We start from the raw sequence: 19,886 nt of genomic DNA on the forward strand, positions 1-19,886 counted from the left end.
TTTTTCGCACATGTCGTTTATCGCTGATTGACTAATGAGCTGTTAGGTTTTTTACATTTAATTATAGTTATCTAATTGATTATCTAACGGCAATCAGTAGGGAAACCTGTAAACGATAAATCGAAGATATACAATCTTTTAAGATATAGGTGCAATATTACGATTAGATAACTATGTCATGAAGTAAGTATAAATATTTATGGGAAATGCCAAAAAGTAGTGATTTCTGATCTTTCACGCAACCATGCGTGTGGCTTTGTTGTTGTTAAGCGTTGTGCTCGCTGTTTCGGGTATGTATATTATTTATATTTTTATTTTCCCCTCACTATAGCGAGGAAACTACAACGCAAGAAATGCGTTTATCAAGGCCCAGCCACGACATTGGTCTAAGCGCGACAGCGGTGAGCGGCAGCCATACGTGGGAATGAAAAGTCCTATCGCTGTGTCTCGCTTCAATGTATAGCTGCCGCTCACCGCTGTCGCGCTTAGACCAATGTTGTGGCTGAGCCGTCACTGTTTCCGGTAGTTCCACAGGTGGTAAATCATCTTTATTACTAGATTAACCCACTTTTATTAATTTTAAAGCAGTTAATTTGACTATATTCAAGGTCAAATTACTTTACCCACTAGTAGATAAAGTGCGTTTTTACCCGCTGGTATTAAAGGACAAAACACGTGTTTCCGAGCTAATGTGGTAAAGGCTCCCTTGATACTTCAAAAACATACATACATACAATCACGCCTGTATCCCATAAAGGGGTAGGCAGAGCACAGGAAACTACTAAAGCTTCAGGGCCACTCTTGGCAAATAAGGGGTTAAATGAAAACGAAACTATGGCATTGCAGTGACAGGTTGCCAGCCTCTCGCCTACACCACAATTTAACCCATATCCCATAACTTAATCCCACTTCAAAAACGAATGACAAAATTGCATTTTATCTACAAGAATGCAAAGCAATTTTAACTTGATACCCAAAGCTGGCTGGTAGTTATAACTTTTAATAGTTGTCTGATTCGCCTTACTGCGTAAGCTGCAGAACTAAGTTTGCCAGCTAAAGTGGCTATATGTGCATGCCATTGCAGTTTTGAATCCAAAGTGACTCCAAGGAAAACCGTTCGATCTTCACTTCACTTTTATCAAAGCATTTATTACAAACATATTACATATGACCCTGCAAGGGCGCAGCAATCTTACAACTAATGAACTATTCATAAGAGCTTGTAACTAGGCCTACATGAATAAAGATATTTTGAATTGAATTGAATTGAATTGTACAGTTCCCGACGAAAGACGTACCCACCTTACGGAGACGGTGGGCGGTCACAGCAAGTTTATGTTTGTTCCTTGTGTCTGCGTTCATTTAGTTTATTACGCGGAAAAACACACAAATCACTACCTGTGTCCACGAGGAATGTGACCTTCGACCTGGAGTCCACGACGAATAAGCGACCTTTGCTAGGGCAGCCGCTCGCCGCCATCACCGACTGCCCGATGCGTTTCCCGACTGGTAATCACAAGGCTTGATGCACCTTTTAGCCTGCTCTCCGAACTTGTGATGGTACCAGCAGGTAGGGAACTTCCGATAGCTGGAGTTGGACCTCTTGGACGTTGAACGCTGCCTGGTGTGACTCGATGACCTCTCTCTAGGCCGGGTCATTCGACCAACTTTAGCATCCAGTGCCTGCATCCGCCTGCTCAGTTCCGCGATCTGCAGCATCAGGGTATCCGATGACGTGGAGGGTAGCGACGCTGCTGCCACCTGCGGGGCGGGCGCGACAACGTCGTGAAGGCGATCGGCGAGCTCTGCCAAGTCCTCCAGGGATGATTTTAACTGTGACGCGACAATATCTTGCGTCCGTTGTGGTAGCCGGTTAACCCAGATGGAACGTAGAAAGTCCTCAGGTAGCCCAGGTCCCACCAAGTTCTGAAGATGCCGAAGAAACTGTGAAGGCTTCCTGTCTCCCAGCTCTTCCAGGTTGAGGACCTGCTGGACCTTCCTCTCACGCGATGCAGAAAGTCGTTTAATGAGCTCCGTCTTGAGCTTTTCAAATTTGTTCTCCTCCGGTGGTGACGTAATGATGTCCTCTACCTCCGCCGCAAATTGAGGCTTAAGTTGTGCCATGGCGTAATAAAATTTGGTCTCGTCCGTTGTAACACGAGACAACCGAAATTGTCCTTCCAACTGCGCAAACCATAGCGCCGGTTTTTCTGGATAAAACGGGGGAATCTTGACACCAACCCGAAATGACTCAGCCGTTAACGGCTCGGCGCCATTTTGTAACGGTACTTCTTTGTCTTGCTCAGTGCCTTTGCCGTCTGTCATGCTGAAGTGTTTAGCGAGGAGTCACCAATGTGGGATGCGTAGTGATATCTCCCACGGGTTCCACTTTGCAGTAGGTATAGCTCCAAGCGTAGAAAGCAAACAAGCAGGATACGTTTTGAAGCTTTATTCTTGAGCACACACATGCGTAAGCGAACAGTTTAAATTTACAGAAGGGGAAATGCAAGATAGGCAAAGCAAAAGCACTTAAAACTATAAAGCGCGAGCGAGTGCACAAAGGAATGTGATTGGAATGCGACCGAGCAGCGCGGTGGCGTGCGCTGTGCGTCAGAGAGGCAGATAGACTGGTGAGCGCGGCGCGCGGGGGAACATGCGCGGGCGCAGGGCGGCCGGCTGGGAACCGGTCACGCCGCGACGTTATCAGCTGTGTGCAGTCGCTCCGCGCGCTAAACTATCTACTAATAACAAGAATCTGTTTGTCCGCTTCAACATACAAAATATGTGACATTAACATTTTATTTTCCATAATTCATAGTTCAGATTAATTATTTCATAGTAATGAATAAAAGGTTAAAAGGGTAAAATTCATTAAATGCCAATCAACAATTAAAATTACTGTACATAATCGTTAATTGAATAATTAGGATATAAAATAAATTCATTTGACATAATTAAATTCATTGTAAATAAATAAAATTAAAATGATTTGATATAAATAATTAATTTGAATTGATTGATGAATAAAAATTGTAAAAAGTAAAACTGTAAAATGTAAAACAATAAAAACATTAAAATTAATAAAATACATAAAATCTGTGGCAGAACGCCCACAGTACATAAATTACAAATTATGTTATACAAGTTATCTTACAACTAGTAATACTTTAGAATTAAGCTACTTACTTTTATCATAATAGGTATTAGGTAATTAAACATTCTGTCATCAAAAAACTCTGGCAATAATAATAATGTGTTTAAGGATTTTTTGAATAATTTAAGACTATTTTTTTATAGATTGAGGAAATTTATTAAAGACTTTTATGCAAATCATTATGTGGTCCGGAGTGATATATTTTTAAAGTATATGTGGGCAGTGAAAGGTATTTTGGCGGACGATACACTTGGACCAGGTACACATTTTAATTTGTTAGTAAAATGGCCTTTATACTCGATCCTCTTTGGTGTAAGTTAGAATCAGCCTGTATACCTTCCGACGCATGACAGATTTTAGTTGTCTAAAGTACCTATCTGATTATATAAGGTCAAGAGCACTTAACACTTCAGACTTAATTTGGGCACTTAAAAGTCTTCCCAGTCTATTTATCCAAGGCGGGTTGGTCCTCAATAAACAAAAATCCATTTGCTCCATAAGCTGAATTAGAAAAGTGCAGTAATGGTATTTGGGCTGTTTTAAGAGGGCAGCACCCGTGACCTTGAATCTTCAGATATTTCTTGGGCTGTTTTAAGAGAAAACTTTTTGTAACGAAAATACATATTATATGCATAGTAGTTATAATTTTTAGTATCACAGAACATGTACTTTGATTAACAATTGAATGAAATTGGCTGAAAATTTCACCATGAAAATGAATTTGGAATTATTAAAAAAAATTTAAAAATCACCATTCAGCGCTTCTTTATGTTTTTGACTTATGGGTGAGCAACTGTGCAATTACCATCACAATTGCTTAACATGTCTTGAATAATGTAAGTACAGTGAGCTGGAGAAATTATGAATGAATTCACTGATAGATTCGACATGCACTTTTGTAGCTCACTGTACTAACGAATAATATTACAAAAATAAAATTTTTTTTTTAAATTATACTCGTATTCATAGTTTTCTTATTACCTATTTCTTTGCGAAAGCCCAGTAATCAGTCTCATTTACTACACAAAAAGACGCTTTGAGTTTCGACTGCCTCTAATATGCCGAAGTTCTATGGTTTTAGATGTGTGAAACAGATGTTTGGTGATGTATATTTTATTTCTGATGACAGTTTATTGGGTTCTATTCCCCGTTGGATCAAATTCATCAAATAGGGTGAGTTTTCGATGAATGGGTCATGTTCCCATGGATCATTATTTAGATATTTGCTGTGCGAAATTCGATATTTCCCATTTTGATCGTGTGTGTGTTTTTTTTTTATTTATTCATGTTCAAAATATTAATATGTATGGTGGAATTGGTAGAATCGGTCTACTTAAAAGTTAATCAAATTAAATGTAGAAATTTCTTCTTTTTATCTTTAATTCGCTATTTATTAAAAAAATATTTTTTATTATATGAATCTTTTTTTAAGACGGCTAAATTATTAACATTTTAATTAGTGATAATATGTTACGTTAAAACATTAATAATAAAGTAACATTACTGAATTGTATAAAAATCAACGAATATGGATTACTTAGAGCATAATGCATAATATTATACCATCCTATTTTTTTAAATATTTATTAATTAGTAAAAAGTAACTTACTAGTAGTAGCATATTTAATTTTAATGATTTATCTGTAGTCGATTGAATACCTATTGTCGTACCTACTTTATCTTATAACATTCTTGGAACGCATAAAAAAAGCTGGTTCTAAATATGGCTAATAATAGACAGAAGCGTAACGTGACTAAAAGAAGTTTCAAATTAACATACAAAATTGCCCCTCTGGAACAACCCGTCTGTTAAAAACCCCATTAAATTGCAACCGAACACTCATCTCAAAAAAAAGTTAAAAAAAAATTAGCAGCTCGTTTTTAACAATTCTGGGGATATTATGTGACTTTTGTTATGTAGCTTTAGCTTGTGGGGTGGCGTCCCCAAAAACTATTAGTTAGCAACTGGACATAGGCGTTTTTGGTTTTAGAGAAGTAGGGATGGGAAAGGATTGATCTGTCGATCTTTTAGTAATAATACTAAAATGTACTTTATAGGCTCCAAATGCTAAAACATACTATCGCCTAGAAGAAATTGTGTAGGTTACACTTAGTATTAATTTAAATCGACACGAGTTATGTATTTCGTCTTCGCCATCTGAAAACATATGTATTTTTAAATTTTGTCAATAAGTATTGCTTGACCCCTTATTTTATTCAATACAATTTTCAGCCGTATTAGTACATACTCATTAATACTTTAACTTTAGTAATTCTCGTTTATATTCTTTGTGATTTGACATTTATTCTGACATGACATTCAAGTGTTTATAAGTATAACAAAAATACACATGATACGTAGCCATTGCCCAATTTTTTTTTTCATTAAAGTCGTAATAAATTAGTATTTTAACTTCAAGACTATTACTGACAAGAAGCTCAAGGAAAATGATAATTATTATAATAAATCTTGCTATAACTACTTTTCAGTAGAAATAATAAGTACTATTTAAAAGGTTTAAAAGTCATATCACTTAAATATAACCTTGATATCTTTAAAGGACTGTGTTTTTCTACAAGCATAATAATTGTCTATTAGAATAGATTTCAACCTGTTTTTCATTAAACGACACTTCAAAAACCAATATAACATTTAATTTAATTTTTCTTACAAAATATCGAAACTTTTATCGACAGGGCGCACCGAGCTAGGGATGAGCCAAATTGATTTTAACACAATAACGCAGGCCTGAATGGCGACCCCTATTTGTTGCGACGACGCGCCATCCATCATCCACGCCTTTATGTGAGAAGCCCTAAGTCCCGTGTTAGATAGTGTTAGTAATCAGTAATTTCTTTATTTGCAAAATTTGAATGGTGTGGCGTAGTTGGCCCTGTCTGTTAAGCCGATGTCTGCCGTTCGAATCCTGGTAAAGGCATTCGTTTGTGTGAAATTTGATGACCGGACTGGCTTAGTTGGTAGTGATCCTGCCTGCTTAGCCGATGGCCCTGGGTTTGAATCTTGGTAAGGCCATTTGTGTGATGAGCAGTGACATATATTTGTAACTGAGTTATGGGTGCTTTCTGATGTACCTACTTATTTCTATATTATACACGGTGTAATATGAGGAAAATGAAATATTTGAACCACGCATTTCGGAGGCCAATATTATTTTATAAAAAACGTATTCAAAACTTTAATCCTAGTTTAGTAAACTTTAGTTTGATGAGTCAGCATCACTATAAAAGTAATCAGCATAGTAATTTACTCGTACTTGTGTTTATTATCCTTTCCAACTTGTTCAACGCAAAATGAGTAGCTTCTAACTTTTTGGGGTCTATAAAAACTTAAAAACACCAATAAAAAACAACCGGCGTCACATATTAATCCCAAATGTTCCACTCCTGTCACCGTCAAATTTCAATTTTTAACGTACAGCAGCTCTTTTGTAGCAAACCTGCTAAATTACAATAATTTGCTGCTCACAATGAAATGTAACTATTTATGTGACGACCCTACAAAGAGACCCCTTCATTCGAGGCCTATTATGCTGGACCCCTTATTTATAATGTTACAATTTTAATGATTTCTCTGAGCGTTTGTGTGCTCGTTGTTTGTTATATCGGATCGTGTGTCGATGGCTATCAATTAATCATTGGGCAGGAATCTAAAGATTTTGATATGCAATTGATTTATATAAAATTTTCTCCAGTACTCGTAACTAACAATTTCATACATCATTCCTTCGTCAAAGACGCATGAATTGACTCGTTTTTTTTATTGTAAAATAAACAATAAAATTTATACTAATAGTAAGATTTATCAAATCTGCGCGTGATTTGTGAACGATCTATTCAATTAAATTAATTCCCAATATTTCAATACTCTACTTAATCAATATTTTGTTTAAGCAACTAGTTTTTACGACATGTTTGTAACCTGCCAAGTATAAAACTAAGATAAAAAAAAACTAGTACCATAATTTGCTGATAGTTTGTTGATTACTGTGTCATGTGTACAAGTTTGCGGTTACTTACAAGTTTGATCGGCTTTAAACTTTATTATTTTAAGCCATGCAAAGTTACATCGACTAACCCATTTAGGAGTCACAAATAATTTGTGACAACTACGAGTTACCTTTTTAGGGTTCCGTAGTCAACTAGGAACCCTTATAGTTTCGCCATGTCTGTCTGTCCGTCCGTCCGTCCGTCCGCGGATAATCTCAGTAACCGTAAGCACTAGAAAGCTGAAATTTGGTACCAATATGTATATCAATCACGCCAACAAAGTGCAAAAATAAAAAATGGAAAAAAATGTTTTATTAGGGTACCCCCCCTACATGTAAAGTGGGGGCTGATATTTTTTTTCATTCCAACCCCAACGTGTGATAATTGTTGGATAGGTATTTAAAAATGAATAAGGGTTTACTAAGATCGTTTTTTGATAATATTAATATTTTCGGAAATAATCGCCCCTAAAGGAAAAAAAAGTGCGTCCCCCCCTCTAACTTTTGAACCATATGTTTAAAAAATATGAAAAAAATCACAAAAGTAGAACTTTATAAAGACTTTCTAGGAAAATTGTTTTGAACTTCATAGGTTCAGTAGTTTTTGAGAAAAATACGGAAAACTACGGAACCCTACACTGAGCGTGGCCCGACACGCTCTTGGCCGGTTTTTTTGTTTAGAAACATGTCACTTTATCAAACCCATAGACAGACCTCGCCGCATTTAATTTCTATAAAATCTCTATAGGTCTGATTACTCTGAGTAGGGTAACCATTGGGTTTACTGATTAAACTCAGGATTATCCCGTGCCCTATTATACGTGATGCTATAAGACTATTGTCACCCCATTAATCCCCCATATGCTTAATTAAATTACCAATTTCTGAATATCTAACCTATTTTAGCATAGCGACAACAGTTTGGATTAAATGTGGATTTCCATCAAAGAATGGAAAGGACCATGCGCATTTTAAATGGATATTTGGGCCATGAGCGAAAACAAATTAAAGTTATGTACATGATTAGGATTCTTTGTGGCAAACAAGGATGTGCTAGAGCTATACTAGAAAAAGAGAGAAAACAGTTACACCTAGGGAGACTTCTTCTGTGTCCAAATTATGACCCTCATCTGGTTTTTGGGATATGCCAACTATCACCAAAATATTTGCTCTCCGTCTACTAAGCATGACAATATATTTCCTGTTCTAGAAACAAGTTCAGAGGATATATTTCAATTTCATTTAGTATCTATTTAGAAAACGTCAAGAAACTTCTCATTTTCAAGCAGATTTTATGGTAATACTATTTAATTTCAAAGAGTGATTTTTAAGGACAATGTCTTATAGCGGCTCTGCGGCATGCATAACTTGATAATAATTATCTATCTACACTTTACTATAGGTGTCATCTCTGTTCGCTCGTGGCCCAAAATGCACATCCTCCTTTATGTACGTTTTGGTATAGAAAAAAAAAGGAATATACAAAATTGTGATTATTGCTAAATTTCCATCTATCCATACTATCCATACTAATATTATAAATGGGAAAGTTTGTGTGTCTGTTTGTTTGTCCGTCTTTCACGGCAAAACGGAGCGACGAATTGCAGACGTGACATGAAGTGGGGATAAATTGAAGGGTTGGAGAGTTACATAGGTTACTTTTTGTCTCTTTCTAGCGCGAGCGAAGCCGCGGGCAAAAACTAGTTCTACATAAATACGTAACGTCGTTCGAAATCTCCAATAAATATTCAAAATATAGTAACTCTCAATTATTTTTCTTTTTTATTTGCATTTGTGTTCACACGTTACAATTTAAGAAACAAAACAAACATTTTTATTTGCATTAAGATATGCGCAGAACTTCGTAAATTTTGAAAGTAAAAGCTTCTCAATTCAAGCAAAATGCAACTCCAACCTAACAATGGTATAGCTCCAAATATCTTGATGGGAGAGAAACAGATGAAATCTTCAAAGTAACTGTGGTTTAATACAATCTGAGTGTTATATAGTTGTAACACTTGTTACCACATTCGTACGTGAGGCGTTTCAGGATTAAATGCTTGACTCGAATGGTAATTTTGCTTTCTTAACCGTAGAAGCGAAGTTATAATAAGATAGAATTAAGGAATGCGATGAAATGTCAAATACAGAAGAATTTTAGACGACCGGTCTGGGCTAGCGCGTACCCTGCCTACTACCTCGCGGTTCCGGGTTCGAATCCCGGTAAGGGCATTTATTTGTGTGATGATTACAGATATTTGTTCCTGAGTTATGGATGTTTTCTATGTACTCATATAAGTATTTTTATATTATATTTATCATTGTCTGAGTACCTGCAACACAAGCCTTCTTGAGCTTACCGTGGGACTTAGTCAATCTGTGTAAGAATGTCTTATAATATTTATTTATTATTTATTTTTGGGGAGATAAATAATAATAATATGACGTTTCGTATTTATGTACGTGGGTAGTATAGCTTAGGGAACCGATTGAACTGGGTTTAATCCAGGTAAAGACATTTCGATGCATGGATTATTGTTAAGGTAGATAGGCGGGTGGATGTCAAAGTTATGGAGACATTTTGCGATCTAGGTACCATTCGTGCGCGTCAGCTGCGTTCACTTTCAACGTTACCACTGGTCGCATTCACACACGTTTATCTGTCCAAATCCAAACACAGTACACTCACAATGTTGCTACGTTTGTTCGATTTGGATTCCACTAGTTTTTCAAACAAACTGATTTGACAAATTTAATTTTACAGATTTTTATTATACATGATAATTATCAGCTGGTAGATACTTTACGAGATAACTACCATTTCAGATATAAATTCTACTGAAACTATTCAGCGAGCCGTTGCAAGCCACTTGACACAGTTTGCCATATTGTTGTAGGAGCGACAATAAAAACAGAAAGGCTCTCGGTTTATTTGTGATAATGAACTCTTGCGAGGGACTCGAGAGCTCCGGGAACTAGGAATTGTGGAAGCGCAGTATCCTTTTTAAATATAGTAAAACATAACCCGGCAACCTTCAAATCAAGAGTAAACAGGCATCTTCTGGGCGAGCTCACTCCATCGTAAGTCACGTATTTGCCTTTAGCTAGTCTGTGGCCAAGAGTAAGCCCATTTATAATAAAAATAAAACTAAATGTATTTATTAACGTATGATGCTTTGGTTATGTGTCAACTAAATAAATTGTAGCCCGATTCGACTTTAAGACATTGTGTGTTCTAGATACAATGCGATATAAGTAGATCGAAAATATCAGTTTCAAATGTTATGTTATTGTTTAAAGAAACATTCGAAATCAGACGTCATGATTGGGTCTGACTGACACTTAGATAATGCATCATTTTGGTAGGTATCATAATGCAAGTTTGAACTTAGCCTCCAGTTCTCTTCCAAGACAGAGGAAGCCAGTACAGCGGCGCCAGGCAGTTTAATACAAGCATCATTTTCATGTTGGTCAGTTTGAACTTTGCTTCCAGCCTCCAGTTTTTTTCGAGCAAGGCTGCTCGTCTTTGCTGGGACGGCCGTGTGGAGAGGTGGGAGAGGATCGTGCGGCCAAAAGAGCTTTCCTGTGGCGATCTACTGACAAACGGCCGACCGGAAGGCCCAGGTACCGATGGATCGATTCCAGTAAGACCTGTGTGACTTTAAAGTGGCAACAGATCGTATAGGACTGTACCGAATGGCGAAGTCTAGTGTCGGAGGCCAATATCCACTTCGGGTTGCTGAGCCAGTGCAGTAAGTAAGTACCTAAGTCTCTTCCAGCAAAGAAAGAGGAAGCCAGTACAGCGGCGCAAGGCAGTTTGATACAATTTATGTGGCGCGATGCCGGAGCTAATTGGTCGTGAGGACGGTGTAACGCCGCCTTTTGATGCCCTCTCGTACCACGTGCTTTATTTTTATTTCCATCTTCATTTGATTGCTGCCAAGGGTATGTCCAGTAGAGATGCGAAAATACAGCAACTATTCGGTATTCGGTTATTAGGTAATGAGAGTTCTAATTGTTGAACAAGCAACTGGCACCGTGGTTAAACAGGCCATAGTGGTGTTCGTTTTTTTTCACCTCACTAGCTCGGAAAGGACTTTTTTATTCTTTAAAAACAGATAGCAAAATCGCATTTTATCCACAAGAGTGCAAAGAATATTTGAAATCCGAACGTGTCATTAGTTACTTTTTTAAATATAATTTCTTGTAAAGGCATGTCCCAGACAGGACAATTTTCTCCCTGTGCTTAAATTGTCTTAACAAATCATGTGATGCGAACGTAAAAATAATTTCATATCGAATTGTATCCGACTAAAAACATAAAATTCAAACAATTTTATAACATGATTTTACCATAAAACACTTGAAATCGTACAAGAAATTGTATTTTTGACTCTTCCATTGTACTTATTCAGAACGGCTTAAGTAACATTGCAATCTCAAAACGCGTGAAACGGAACGCACCCAAATAGATTTTCTTCTTGATTCTTAATTTGAAACTTTGTGGTGTCGGTCGGTGCATCGTGGAAATTGTAATAAACGCAAATTGACTTATTTCCAGTTGTTTTTATTGCGTGTTTCCTCGCTTTAGTGAGGTGAAAAGTTATGTGTTACACACGGGATGCAAAGTTATTTTACCTCGTGTGTATTGCAACACTCTCTGCGCTCAGGATTCTATTTTTGAACTACTCGCTTCGCTCAGGATTCTATTTTCGAACCACTCGCTTCGCTCGTGGTTCAACCATAGAATCCATTCGCTAGCTCGTAGTTCAACCCTAGAATCCATTCGCTAGTTCGTGTTGCAATTCCACACTCGGTTAAAATACAACTTTGCTCCCTTGTATAACAAATAACTAGGTTTATAATTTTACATTATGAATTAAAACTATCTTTCCCCTCGTGTTTAAATTCGAATCCCTCTCTTCGAGACTGAATCATAAAGTTTTTCGCTTCCTTCAGGATACAATAATATATAATTTTTCTCCCTTGTGACACAATCTATTTATATCTACACCGAATTAAAGTTAGAAATGCCGGCTTTGACTTGGATTCAAGTGCAAGGGTTCAAAGCTGGTAACTGTGTCAAAGTCCTCGCTTTGTGGCTGACAGTGGATACTTCTCTCGCTTACTTGATTTTGATGTAATTTCACTATTTTGCTTCCAGCCTACATTTTATGAGTTTATTTTATTCTGAATACTTGGAGCATTCCATGGGCTGTCCCGTAAAAACGCATTATGTTTTGTTTGTTGCGATTTTTATTTGCGGCGATTATTCTATTGTACTTACATACATCTGCACAATGCCTTAGAAAAAATCTTCTTACACCAGCCAATTTTCAATTTTAACGGAACAACGGTAGACTATTTCATCAAATGCTCCATTAGACGGTAGGTACCTATTTCTTCTGATAGTGTGTATTCTGTTTATAAACATAAATAAAGATTTTGACATACTAGTTACGTACTTATCTGATCTCACAACTTCAAAAGACATCTTGTCATCCACAAACATCCATACTAACTTACTTAATATTATAAATGGGAAAGTGTGTGTTCCTGTTTGTTTGTCCGTCTTTCACGGCAAAACGGAGTGACGAAAGTGGAGATTTAAGTGGAGATAGTTGAAGGGATAGAGAGTGACATAGGCTAAAATTTGTCTCTTTCTATCTTCCCACTCCCCTAAAAGGGGGGGGTGAAAATTTGTATAGATCAATTCGCAATTTTCGAATTTAACGAGAGCGACGCTGCGGGCAAAAGCAGGACTAGCTTATGGTAAAATTTTTACCTGTTAACAAAATGAGAATAAATACTTAATGCTTATGAGAATCATGAGCTTAACCTTTATAGGTAAAAATAGAAAGATTCTCAGGATATATTTATGCGTGTAGGTGTATCTGAACGAGTACCTACGATGTATCGGGTCACACGTGCCGTCATTAAAAAACGTAAGTACAAAAGGACAGGAACGAAGAAGAATGTAGAGTGGCGTGCGATTTATATGTTCCGGGACGGCTGTTCATTACGCAAGGACATTCACGGGCCGACTGGGACTGCGAAGACACGGAGTGATGCGTTTAGTAGCCGTCCTTTCTAGATGGAGGCATATTTTTAGCGCGGACAAAGTTTCTGGAAAATATTGGAAATAGGTAATTGTTAAAATAACGTGATACCAAGTAAGGAATTTTTAATAAAAAAAATGTATTACGTACCATAATAAAATGATGCAGTGCCGCATTTTGTAGATGTCTTTTCGAAAAAGAGTATATTGGTGCTGCCCTTTTACACATAAGCTCATTGATGCTTAATCACAAAGGTCAAAAAAGACGAGTGGCGTGGGTAACAATTTGAGGCGAAGCCGAACCTCCTTTAAACGCCTGTTGCATAAAATACTATAAATTAAGTGCTTTAATAGTAAGACGCCACGAGTAGATATTTTTTGACTCAGTTAAACACCGTTGCATACAATACTTTTTCTACAACCATGCACTTAGTTTTTAATAGTTTACTTAAATAGCTTTCGTGAAATTCAGATCAGCTGCCCAAAGCCTTCCCGCGCACGCGTGCAGTATCGTTATAACAATGTGTTGCCATGGTTACAGAACAATGCGTTTTCAGTTTTTTCGATACTGGGCGCATGTGTGGAAAGCCAGCGGACGCTGGCTTTGGGAAATAGACTTTTATGTAGGGTTTCAAAGATCTATGCACGATCCTGTAAATGACGAATAACAGTTCGGGAGTAGAAAAAAATATTTTCTCGTCGTTACTTAGCGTGCGCAAGATGCGTGCCCGGGATCACAGAATATCATTACGAGTATTGCGTTTTTAGCTTTAGTTAAGTACTTCAAATTGAATGGGAAAATATACTGCGCATGTTAAGAAACATTTAGGATTCCAGACTGTACAAATTTGGAATTTATTACAATGTTCACCTGCCAATTTAATGTCATATTCTGTCACGCTCGCAGCAAAATCGAATTTCCGTCACTATTTTTAAACGGAAAAGTTATTTTTTTAGCTTATGAAATTACTATGATCGCTGCTCACAATTTCAATACGCCCGTGAACAGCCTGCTTTTCGAAGTCAAATGGTTTTTGTTCGCGTTTAACAATATTTATTGTTTCTTTTTGCCCCGTGCCGGGGGTCAGTGCGTCCGCCTGTTTGACTAATGTTCTTTTTTTTTTGTTTCAGGTATGCAACGGTATTTGAGGAATTTGTTGATTTACTTCATTTTGGTTTAGCAGATTTTAATGAGCTCTACCTAACAAAAGTGGGTGAGTGCATTACGTATAGATAAGAAGAATTTGAGAAGTAAATAATATATTATAAATGCAGTGACTGTTTGTAAGTATTTCGTACAGAATCTAGGCACTTGCAGTAATATATTTATTTATAAAGGTCATACTGAACAACTTTTGCAATTTGAACAAACTCGAAATCACAAAAAAAAAGTTACTCTCCCATAGAAAATGCCAAGGTCGGAAAGACAAAATGTATATAGCGTTACCATGCATACTTGTTATTTGTAAATTGTACAATTTTGATCATATTTACATAATTATATAAGAAACTAAGACTAAACTTAAAAGCTAGCTAATGTCTAAAATAGGCCCTTGAGGCATTGTACCAAGGATACTGGCGACATTTCCTCGCTGTATCGCAATGCTGATACGCTGAGCGAGGAAGTCGCCAGCTCTTCGGTCACCAGTTACCTCAACCAGACGCTTCGCGATTTCTGTGAACAACTTGTTCGCGCTGGGGCCCCCATGGACCTAGAGTTTCTACACCAAAGGGTACAAAAAGGTATTCTTTGCCAAGACTTTTGTATTTATTACGTTTCATTTTTGATGTATTTAAATTTGATAATTTTGTAAACTTTAGCGAAATTCCCTATCAATGTCTTATTTTTTTATATACCGCGTCGGTGGCAAACAGGCATGCGGTCCACCTGGTGGAAAGCGTTCACCGTAACCTATGGACGTCTGCAACTCAAAGGGTGTCACATGTGCGTTGCCGACCCATTAGAAACTTGTACACACCATTTTGCTGAGTAGTGTACTCATTTCACTAATTTAGCTATATGTATTTGTATGCAGCTTGTAGGTAAGTTACCCCAAAACAAAATAGCGAACCCCAGCTTAGTTTTAAACCGTGTCTCAGAGTTGATTGATCGTTGCGTTTCATATAATTTATAGTTGCGCGAGCGAGACAAATTATGAATAATGCTATGTATTGAGTTTACTTTGATGGATGGGCTGCTGATAGCGTTTAGGAGCGTGGAATAGTTGGAATTAAGGTTATTACTAAATTCCGTCCCGGGTAGTAATATTTGCAACATTAATGTTTGAATATTTAGAAATAAAAAAATAGCTATTTGTTATACAAGGGTGCAAAGTTGTATTTTAACGCCGAGTGTGGAATTGAAAAACGAGCAAATGAAAGGAGCCTATAGTTGAACCACGAGCGAAGCGAGTGGTTCGAGAATAGAATCCTGAACTTGCGAGTTTTTTAACACACGAGAAGTAAAATACATTTGCACCAGAGTGTAACACAAAACTTTTCCCCTCACTATAGCGAGGAAACTACAACGCAAAAAATGCGTTTATCACTGCTTCCAGTAGTTCCACAGGTGGTAAATCATCTTTATTACTAGATTCACCTATTTTTGTCAATTTTAAAGCAGTAAATTTGACTTTATTCAAGGTCAAATTACTTTACCCACTAAGTGGATAAAATGCGTTTTTACCCGCTGGTATTAAAGGACAAAACACGTGTTTCCGAGCTAGTGAGGGGAAAATACTATTAATTCGCGAATAGAAAACGTGATAATCAATCAGTACTAAAGCATCATACACTGAGAGAAAAAACAACCAATTTTCATGTTCGTTCAACAAGTTTTTTTGGTTAAAATAGCGCCTACGTGCTCTTTGGTTCAAACAAGTTAGATTTTGTTAAGGGTAACTAGTTGGTTTAACCTCAGTATATTGCTGGGACTTCCAGCGCTGATCTTCCGGTTAAACCATCCGGTGTAGAACTATCATGACAGGTAACATGAACAAAATTATGGAAAACAACATAATACCTCTACACTCAAAAGATACAAAGATATTACATGCTTTTTTTAATACTACTAACTAACTAACTAACTAGTATGGCACTGTGATCCAAAGAGGATGTTGGCCTCCAAAACGAGAGCACGCCACTTATCCCGATCCTGCGCAGCTTCCTGCCAATTATCGGCTTGTAGCTGACACAGATCCGCCATCACGCTGTCTCCCCAGCGGTATCTGGGCCGACCCGCCGGGCGGCCACCAGTTGGTCTTCCCAGATACGCCCTCTTGGCAGCCCGATCCTCTCCCATTCTGAGTAGGTGGCCGAACCAGCGAAGTCTGTGGGATTTGGTTACGCCGATGATGTTCGCTTCGCCCACCAACTAATAACAACTTTTAATACTACTGAACGAATTATTTGTTTATGTTTGGTTGTCTAGGTAAGTCAACAGTATCGTACCGTTTTAAAGGGTCGGACACCGCTTGGCCGTGCATTAAACTTGCCAACCAGCGCCATATTGCGGTCTGCGGTAGCTATGTGTACTAAACTGACAGTGACAAACAATAAAAATATTTACATGCGACGTAATAGTACGTGCGACTTTCGTTCCGGAGGTCGCGGGTTTGAACCCCGGCTCGCACCAATGAGTTTTTCGGAATTTATGTGCGAAATGTCATTTGATATTTGCCAGTCGCTTTTCGATGAAGGAAAACATCGTGAAAACGGACTAATTCCAATAAGGTCTAGTTTTACCCTTCGGGTTGGAAGTTCAGATGGCAGTCGCTTTCGTAAAAACTAGTGCCTACGCCAAATCTTGGGATTAGTTGTCAAAGCGGACCCCAGGCTCCGGGATAACCTAAGGAGGATGATGATGATGACATTATCGTACCAAACCTGAAGGCATAAATCCAATCACAATTCGGAAACCAACCCGCTCAAACGTGACACGTTGCGAACAATGACGTGCTGTAACGTCACAAACGCGCAGTGTGACGTCAGTGCGTGTCACGTCATTTTGATTCACGGCTAACTGGGCAGTTTCCATTAGATTTATGTTCATTGATAGGGATGTGTCCGTTTAGATGGCGCAATGGTTAGGTTAGGTTTCTTGCAACACGTTTATGAGTTTTATGACATACCCATAGTCATACATAAACCTAACGCCTATATACGAGTATTACCAAAAAAGTTAGGCTAAGTCAAGTTTTAGTACTAATTTAAGCAATTAACGGGTTCGAAGAAAAAAAAAACAAATAAAAAAAATAAAAAAAGTTGGGTGAAATGGAGATTTTGCATATTGATAGCCCATCGCTATCATCATAATTGATCACAAATATACGAAAAAAACTTCTACACCCACGAGTGGAAAGGAGATGATGAAATTCTTAGTCTGATCGGGAATCCGGACATTCGTGATATTTTACCCACTTTGAGGAACGTTCCATAGTAAAAGGTACTCAGTATAACCTTTTTTTTTATCCGTAAATTGCGTCAATCTATTTCGTCCATGTTTTGTGATAATTACTTAATGTTACTGGTTAACTGTCAATTAATAAGATATTGGTTGTCAGTTAGGTACTTCAAGTTGTTCGTGAGCTTGTAAACTGCTTGATATTTATATATACATGTGTGTTAGCTTAGTACCTTATGCCTTGCATGTAACTTATTTTCTTAGTTAAGTCCGTTCACCTTAAGTATGTTTTAGTGAGAACGTTTAAGGAAGTAAGTGTGCAAATCTCGATGTATTGTTACTAATGTAATTTGTATTATCCTGTCACATACTTCTGTTGTTTCTCCAGAAAATAAAAATAAAATAAAATAGCCTAGGCACCAAATCTAGCTTCATATGTTGCCCACAAACTTTTGACTATTTAACTTAATATCACCTAAACATCCTTCAACCCAAGTCATTCATTCATCAAGGCACCAAATCCTCGCCTCATTGTACTAGACACATGTTTACGTAAACATAAAAGATATCCCGACTCACAAAATTCCATTCAGATACCTCCCGGCGGAATATTTCCCGAAATCGCGTTTTAGGGAAAAAGCTGGGCCTTTTCGGTAAAGGGTTCCATCATTTATAACTCCCGTTGACAGCAGCGTTTGCTTGTTTTCTAACTTGCCTAAGATTTTAAAGTTAAAATGGAATTGGAGCTTTAAAGCAAGGGTACAAAGGTTCAAAGGAATATTGAAGTCAGTTTTTAAAAATACAGTAATTAGTAATGTTGACATATCGCTCATTGGCAGAAGTTACAATACGATGAAGTTGCGCGTGCCTGCCTTTTTTTTTTACATACATACATACAATCACGCCTGTATCCCATAAAGGGGTAGGCAGAACACATGAAACTACTAACGCTTCAGTGCCACTCTTGGCAAATAAGGGGTTGAAAGAAAACGAAACTGTGACATTGCAGTGACAGGTTGCTAGCCTCTCGCCTACGCCACAATTTAACCCACAATTTTTTTTTTTTACGTTGGGGTAATGCATTTACACATGCCATCCGGTCCGGGGGACCAGGGGCGATAACGAACTAACCAGAATATGCGCGTGCCTGCCTGCCTAGATGAAGTGAAAATCGTTCACGTTTCTTGGCGATCGGAAAGCAGTCTGTTCATGTGCGTAGTTGAATGTACAAACGCTCACGAAACGCTCACGATAATATCTCTTTCGTAGCTATCTATCACTATCGCTCTTACATATTGGCGAGACAGAGCCAGACTACCTTTCTGCGGTGTTTCGATGGCGTTTCGCGTCGCAGGAATGCCATTCAACTACGGGGCCTGGCTCTGTCGAAGAGCGATAAGGAGAGCTATGTAGTTACGATACACTTACGAAGCGTGATTGTGACATTGGCTACGTATTCTCGCTCATATTAGTATATTGGGAACTATATTCGTGGTGCAAATTAATTTGCATTGTTATTTTATGATTTTTGACAACTCTAAATAGAGACTGAGACGGAGACAACACAAGTTCAACCCTGAAACGTGATCAAAACCCATTTATGTATGTAGTTTCTTTACATTAAAGTACAAAAAAGGTATAAAATATACCAGATCTATGTATGCTAAAACCGAAGGAATTTCAAAGAGAAAATTCTAGCCGCTAATATGGAAGCACCAATCCATCAACTTCTGGGGTTTTTGCTCCAAATGCCGGTTTTCGTAGGAATCTTTTTACGAAAAAGTTCAGGCTCCCTGACTCATTTTTAACAGGGAAAATTGTTAAATACAGTATTGGCTAAAAAGGACTTTACATGGTTTCAAATTATTTATTTACAAACTATGTCTACAGATTGAGGCAAAAGGAGTAGTAATTATTTCTTTCTGGTCCTATAGTATTTGACTATTAGAGAATGCCTTTTGACATTAAGTCCGCCATTTGTATATTGTGTATATTTTGTGCAATAAAGAAAGAAGTTCAAATAAACAAAACATAAGTAGATAAAGACGTAGATTCCTATAAACAATGTAAAAATGTACAATTATAAAGTAAGAAGTAATGGAAGTTTTATCAAAATACCTATGCGTTCATTTTAGACTTTATACTACCTACGATTGCTCTCTCTCAATATTATCCAAGAGCCTGATAAGCACCTGTATCGAACATTTCTTTGTCTTAGTCTAAATCTATAAGACTAGGGGAGACTGGGGTGAGTTGTGAGAGAGG

General features: G+C 37.6%; 1 protein-coding gene across 1 annotated transcript; it reads right to left on the bottom strand.

The window, feature by feature from the left end:
• Positions 1-1,479: 1,479 nt before the first annotated feature.
• Positions 1,480-2,325, bottom strand: LOC125229100. Its single transcript, XM_048133879.1, has one exon. It carries the CDS (start codon positions 2,323-2,325, stop codon positions 1,480-1,482), a length of 846 nt encoding a protein of 281 aa, XP_047989836.1.
• Positions 2,326-19,886: the final 17,561 nt, after the last annotated feature.

This window comes from Leguminivora glycinivorella, chromosome 8 (genome assembly GCF_023078275.1).
Source record: "Leguminivora glycinivorella isolate SPB_JAAS2020 chromosome 8, LegGlyc_1.1, whole genome shotgun sequence".
NCBI lineage: Eukaryota > Metazoa > Arthropoda > Insecta > Lepidoptera > Tortricidae > Leguminivora > Leguminivora glycinivorella.